Consider the following 7,026-nt stretch of genomic DNA (forward strand, 5'->3'; position numbering starts at 1 on the left):
GTCAAGCTTGGTCAGATCAACCCAATAAGACAAGCCATATCCAAGAAGATCTGCTACAAGCCTAGAATTCCTTCAAATTGTTCTTGCGTTTTTTAATCATCTGTTGGGCAAGCACTAACCGTTTAAGATTGTTAAGTGAAATTAAACTTGCGGCTTTCCACCTAAAGGAGCTTACATGCCATTAGATTGAAGATCATTAGCATTTTTTTAATCATCTTCTAAAACAGAGTCTTATGACATCCAGGCCACAACACAAAATGTAATATCTAAAATACAACAAAATATATAGAGAGAGGTGGGGGTGAAAGGCAAGACAGATATTATGAAAAAACGAAGAAGAAATGAATAAAATAAAGGTGTGTCAGTGTTGCGGCAGAGAACGGAGGAAAAGGATCTGAGACGAAGAGACAAAAAACAAGACGGAGAAACGATAATTTAAGTTCATCAAAGCTGAGAGATACAGTAGAGAGAGTTGACCACAAATAGGCAAGCTCCTGATCTGAAGTCTGAAATGACATTCAAGTAGCTCGATTTTTTGACAACAACCTTCTTAGATAGTCATAATAGCATTAACTACTTCAATAATATCATAATAATTCCTTCCGAATCCATAACTAGCTATAACTGTCTCCACCACTGGTACGTAATTAATATCCTAGATCCCCACGCCGCGTCGTCCTTTCTCAGATCTGAAGCATCTCAATCTTTCAAAGAAAAACACATAACTGCATTTATATCACCAATCCAGTATCCAGAAACTGAGATATCCCATTTGTTCTATTGATCCGAGTGATTAGGAGGTTGCTTTAACAGGAAAGTTATGAATCTCATCCCTCCACGGACTCTTCTTAGACGCAGGATCAATGGTTTTCAGAGCCACCCACACAGCAGTGTTACACTTAAACCCAGACCCAAACGCCATCTGCCACACTCTGTCACCTTCCTTCACCCTCCCCTTAGCCTCACAATAAGCAAGTTCATACCACACAGAGCTAGAAGACGTGTTTCCAAACCTATATAACGCCATCCTCGAGGGCTCCATGTACCAGTCATCCAGATTCAAGCTCTTCTGCATTCTGTCCAAAACCGCCCTGCCACCAGTGTGAATACAGAAATGCTCAAAAGCCAGTTTGAAATCTGGCACGTACCCTTCAATCTTGCTCTTCAACACCTTCCTCTGAATCAAGTTAACCAGAAACTTGAGTTTCTCAGAGACGGGTAAGACGAGGGGCCCGAGGTTTGTGATGTGGACTTTGAGGGCGTCCCTGGCGACGTTCATGAGTTCTTTGGAGAGGGCGACGCCGACTTTCCGCTCGTCGTCTTCTTGCTGCATGACGCAGTTGTAGCTGTTGTCGTCGGCACCGACGTGGGTCCGGAGGGTGTGGAGGAGACGGTACTTGGAACGGCGGGCGTCGGAGGAGTGGGAGGAGAGGAGGGCGGCGGAGCCACCCATGCGGAAGAGACAGTTTACGAGGAGCATAGAGGGGTTGTTGCCCCAGTACATGCTCGATATTCCGTTCTCTGTGCTCAGCACCAACGCGTAAGAGTTTGGATGAGCCTGTTACCAAATATCATGTTAATCCAGTGTCATCCAATATCTATTCATTAATTAATTTATTCCACCTCGTGCACAACAATTCCATGGCAAAATATGTAGCACCAAACTATTCAAGTACGTTATTGCAGGTTTTCTTTACCGTTTTCAGGAGAGATATGTATATCCTTGCATAAATATATACATGAACCATGCTGGTGAGTGAAATTCATGATAGCCAGACAGATGTTCCGGTGCATTTTTTACCTAAAACCCGGGGCTAGATGAACAGGCTTGTGTATTTTAAGGAATATATGCTAAAATATCTATCTTAATAAATATTTTACTGAATTAAATATTTCAAATAGTGAAAAGCTTGATCTATAGCTAGCTAGCAACGGGGGCAGGGGATTTGGGGTGTCTTGTTTTTGGGTGTCTGCTGTTTTGTTTCAAGGAATTAGATAAAATTAGTCTGACCACTAGATGAAATGAAATGCTGAGATTTAGAAGATCAAGGGAGATAGCGTAGAGAACAACAAACATCCTAAATCCGAAAGCGAGGGAGGGTAAGGGATGAAGAGAAATAGTCCAGAGAATGAACCTTTAGGAGGTGATTGGCAAGGTCAACGGCAAGAACACCAGCACTGCACCCCATTCCACTGAGATTGTAGCACAAGACATTCCCTCTCAACTTGTAACGATTCACAACCATGTCAGCGAGAGATGGTGTGGGATTAAACACACTACAGTTCACTACAAGAATATCAATGTCCCTCGCATCCACTCCCGTCTTCTCCAAAAGTTCATCGACTGCTCCGAAAAACACCGTCTCTGTCTCCTTCCTCGCCTCCACCAGAGCCAGATTAGGAGGAACCTCCAACAAAGCCTCAGGCACATACGTGTCCGGTCCCAAACCAGACCTGTCCACTATCTTCCTCACAAGCTTCAAGCTCTCTTCTGACAAGAAACCCACTCGCTCTGCCCTGTCCAAAAGCATCTCCTTGTTACACAGACATGACAGTGCCGGTTTGAAGCACGAAAAGTCGACTAGGTATACTTGTGTTGATCTGTTCATGAAGTAGTAGTGGGCTAGGAACAGTAGGGCTGAGCATGAAGGTAAGAGTAACAATGGAGGGAGGTTCAAGTGATGCGTTTGAAGTAAGTGTTGAACGTAGAGACAAGCTGGAGCTCCAGCCAGGAAGGCCAGGGAAGCGAACAAGAGGTTCATTTTGTTGGAGAGCATGAAATAATAAGCATGTTTGACGAACTTGAATGGGGTACAGAAGGATGGTGATGGAGGCTGTGGTGGTGCCATTATTTTTGTAGAAACTCAAGCTGGAGGATGTAAGAGAGAAACCCTAATGGTGAATTGAAGGCCGGGTTCTGCTCTGCACGAATATATATAGAGTCGAGAAGAACAGAAACATTAATTATGGCACAATACTGTAAGGTGTTATTTTTGGGATAAAATTTATATGGAGTTTCTTTGTCGGCATTGCATGTTTGTGCATATACGTGTGTACAAATTATCATATCGTGCCAAAGGAATTTTTCGTTTTATTCATATTTGTTTTAGAATTTTCAATATTTATATATATATACACACACACATATAAATATACAGACCATATATTTAAATCACATTAGTAAAACAATATTGCCTATAATAACAAAAAAGAACAATTATATTGAAGTTTCACATGAGAGAATTAATTACTGCAAGGTGCAACACAATCAATTATCAATGCAGTTTAATTCAGTTATTAATAGACATTATAGTAATTAATTTTTTTGTATGGGACCTGACAATAACTTTCCCGAACAAAAAATACATGTAGATATAACAGGAAGCAGATATGTAATGTTATTCTTTAATTTGAAATCTAAAATCTTACTAATTAATCACAAATTGTCAACAAAATTAAAATAAAATATAGTTCATTCTTATGGAACAAGTTAGCTTGAAAGTTGGTTCAGATGTACGTGCATGAATTTTGCGATGGAAAATGCAATAATTTTGTTATAGTGCTATAAGGTACTCCCTTCAGTCCACTGGTCACATTCTAAAAGAATAAAGTGTTTTACTTTATAAGTCATTGAATTAATAGTGATATCTTATTTTAAATAAAATGCCTAAACTATCCTTAAAAAATATGAGAGAGAGAAACAAAAAAATAATATTATATAGTTTATTTACTTTTTGAGGGTTATGTTTGTAATTTTATAAAATTTTATTCTTTGTACTTTTATTGTATTGATATTGATAAAATTGATAAAAATAATTTATAAATAAAACCGAAGGAGTGTAATACAAGTCCCATCAAATTAAGGACTACTAATAATTAAAGGTGATACATGATCATATTTAGTAATACTAATTAACCCAATTAGTAGTACTAATACTATAATAATAATAATCATCATCATCATCATCAAGAAGAAGAAGAATGTATTTGTTTTGCGATGATATTTTACAGGTGGGAATGGGCAGGACGTGGAGGAGGGGCACATGAATAATTAATAGAGGTTATAACTTTTAGTAATTGATAGTGTCAAGGACAAATAACACTGCGCTCCTGATTCATTTTTACAGCCAAATATTATCCAGATCTGGGTTAGGTTAATCATTCAACCATTGCTTCATGTTGATATCCACTTTTTTATTACAATTAAATATTACCTAATACAGTGTAATTTTTTATGATTTTTATGATGCGTGGTTGATTTAACAAACAATATTAATTTCTTTTAACACCATCCATCACTCCCCTCTGACATACAGCGTCGATTCGAATTTATTATTGGGCAACTTTCAACGACATGCATGAATCAATGTTATTTTATTATTATTTTAGTGCCTGGTCGGAGCAAATCCCAACGGACCAGGATCAAATCTCCTGTTTCTGTTTCAAAGTATTTCAAGAGATGCAACAGTGCTCGGAAAAAAAAGGAGGGAAACTTTATTTCTGGAACTAGAATGATTGAATAAACAAATATAATATAAATTGTGCCCTGAAACTTGCATTTCAAAATATATAACAAGAAGGGAAAATTGTAACGGAAACATGTTGATACATGCATTGATCACACAAACAATGAATGGTGACAAAAAAGTATTGATATGTAGCAGGGAGATGTAAAGGTAAATTACAAAGAAGTTGGTGAATAAATTTAATGGGATTACAACAACTCCATTTATTGGGTGATAATTAAATAGAGTGAAGCACTGTATATAGGGGTACTTGTTTATTAACTACTAGCAATATACCGCTCCAATGATCATTGAAAAAATTGATGTATTGAATTTTTTTTTTTTTGAATAACTACTGAATTCATTCATAATCGTGAAAAAACTAATACAAAGTACAAAGAGAAAAAAACAATCCATCGCCATTCACCTCTTTTTGTTAGAAAAGGCATGGATGATCAAAGACACAGTAAGAGCTCTCACATGTCACGAACATGAGCTTTCCTAGCTAGAGAGTTCGTATTTGAGATTACATCCCTACAAGAAAAATAATAAATACATTGATTCGAGTTTCTATTGAACAAAAGATGAGAATATAATTATTAAAAAGATATAATTGTTTTTAAGAAATTAAACAACATTTTTTAAAATCATAAATTAATTATCAATATCTTATATTGTGGTTTGGAGCAAGTAATTGTTATAAGTTATTTGATGGGTTATTAATTAAATTTTTATAATATTCAAACCTATATATAATAAAGTCATTTTAAATATGAGAGAATATAATGCAAATATAAAATATATTCTATGTTAGATATAGGTAAAGTGAGATGTTTATTTTATATTCAGACAAAATTAATAACTCAATAAATTGTTTAATTCCGGTAAAGTAATTAAAGCAGCTTACAAGAAAGATTAGAGTAGTGAAACTTCTGACAAGGCAGCATGTGTGGATTGGATCCCAAGAAAGGAGGCGTGATGAGTTGTAAACAAAACAGGTGAAGGAGAAGGTGTGGGGCGGCCGAAATGGGGGCATCTTCAATGAGGGACATGGGCTTTCTGACCCAACAAGGACGCACATGTACTTCACCATGTCATGTTATCTCCCCCATATCATGGACTGACGTATCCAATTTATTTTGGGCGGCGTTTTCCACCGTACAGTTGCTCGTTGGCACATCTTGTTGGCAGAATTTCAATTAAGACCCTCAAAATGAAATTTATCACATGCAAGGTTCAATACATTTTATAATTCTTTTACAGGCTCAATTACTAAAATACTTTTAGTTTATATATTTAAAAAAAAAAACCACCATTGCTGAAGAACAGGCCGCCACCACTCCGAAGGTTATCGGCTATATGTTGCCGGACCTTCGACACCAGAAAGTGGTCGACAGTGGATCAATTCAAGAAAGGCAATCCTCTGGCTCTCAGGTGTTAAAAAGCAGTATTGCCACTAAATCACAAAACACCTTTAGTTATATATGTATAATATATTATAACTTGTTTTTAAAGCATTTATATGATAACTTGTTACTCATAAATATATTGTTGTTTGTATTTGATCAATCACTTGTAAATATTTAAATATAATTTATTCATGCATTAAAAAAGTAATTAATTCTTTAAATCTAACTTGTTCAACGTTTTTAACAACTTATTGTTTCAATATTGCTAAGTTATCAATATTATGCTAAATGAAAATATATGTGTTATAAATTTATTTTTTAAGTATTTTCATGTGCTTTATTTAATCATGGACACATAGTTGGTCATATCCAACCAATCAGTTGTAAATATTAGAACATAATTTATTCACACATAAAAAAATTATCAATTTTTTAAACCTAACTTGTTTATTTTTTTTTTAACAACTTGTTGTTTCAAGATTGATGTATTATCAATATTATCCTAAATAAAACATATATACATATATACATGTTATAAATTAATTTTTTAAGTATTTTCATTGACTCTAGTTATTCATGAATGCATTGTCATTCATATCTAAATAATTACTTGAGAGGAAGGGAGGGAGTTAGAGTTTTATATACGAACAAGTCATGTTTAGATATACATAAATAATTATTTGTATATGAACAACAATGTGTCTGTGATTAACCAAAGCCCATGAAAATGTTAGAAAAATAAATTTAAAATATATATTTTTTATTTAGCATAATACCGATAGCATGTTAATGTTAAAGGAGTAAGTTGTTAAAAAAATTTAACAAGTTATGTTTAAAAAATTGATAACTTTTTTATATATAACCAAATTATATTTAAATATTTATAAGAGATTGTTTGAATATGAATAATAACACATTTTAGACTAGCAACAAGTCACATAAGTACTTGAGAGCAAATTATAATATATTATATTTTGCTATATATAGCTAAGGGAGTTTAGTGGTTCAATGGCAACATTGTTTTTCAACACCTAAGGACTTAAGGAAATCATCCCTTGGCCCCTTTATTGCATTGAATCACTGTTAACTACTTGTAACTCCACCAACTGGTA

The 7,026-nt window shown here is 34.9% G+C and overlaps 1 protein-coding gene across 1 annotated transcript; it reads right to left on the bottom strand.

The window, feature by feature from the left end:
- Positions 1-427: 427 nt before the first annotated feature.
- Positions 428-2,881, bottom strand: LOC129309765 (3-ketoacyl-CoA synthase 2-like). Its single transcript, XM_054951474.1, has 2 exons — positions 2,136-2,881; positions 428-1,558 (listed from the first exon to the last, which is right to left on the bottom strand). Exons 1-2 carry the CDS (start codon positions 2,847-2,849, stop codon positions 794-796), a joined length of 1,479 nt encoding a protein of 492 aa, XP_054807449.1. The 5' UTR covers positions 2,850-2,881; the 3' UTR covers positions 428-793.
- Positions 2,882-7,026: the final 4,145 nt, after the last annotated feature.

This window comes from Prosopis cineraria, unplaced genomic scaffold (assembly GCF_029017545.1).
Source record: "Prosopis cineraria cultivar Desert tree isolate PC_DT_omini unplaced genomic scaffold, ASM2901754v1 PC4, whole genome shotgun sequence".
Lineage (NCBI taxonomy): Eukaryota > Viridiplantae > Streptophyta > Magnoliopsida > Fabales > Fabaceae > Prosopis > Prosopis cineraria.

Coding starts and splice junctions, on each gene's coding strand:
- LOC129309765 (XM_054951474.1), bottom strand. CDS start 2,849: ATGGCACCACCACAGCCTCCATCACCATCCTTCTGTACCCCATTCAAG. Junction 1,559..2,135: donor TTGCCAATCACCTCCTAAAG/GTTCATTCTCTG, acceptor ATTTGGTAACAG/GCTCATCCAAACTCTTACGC.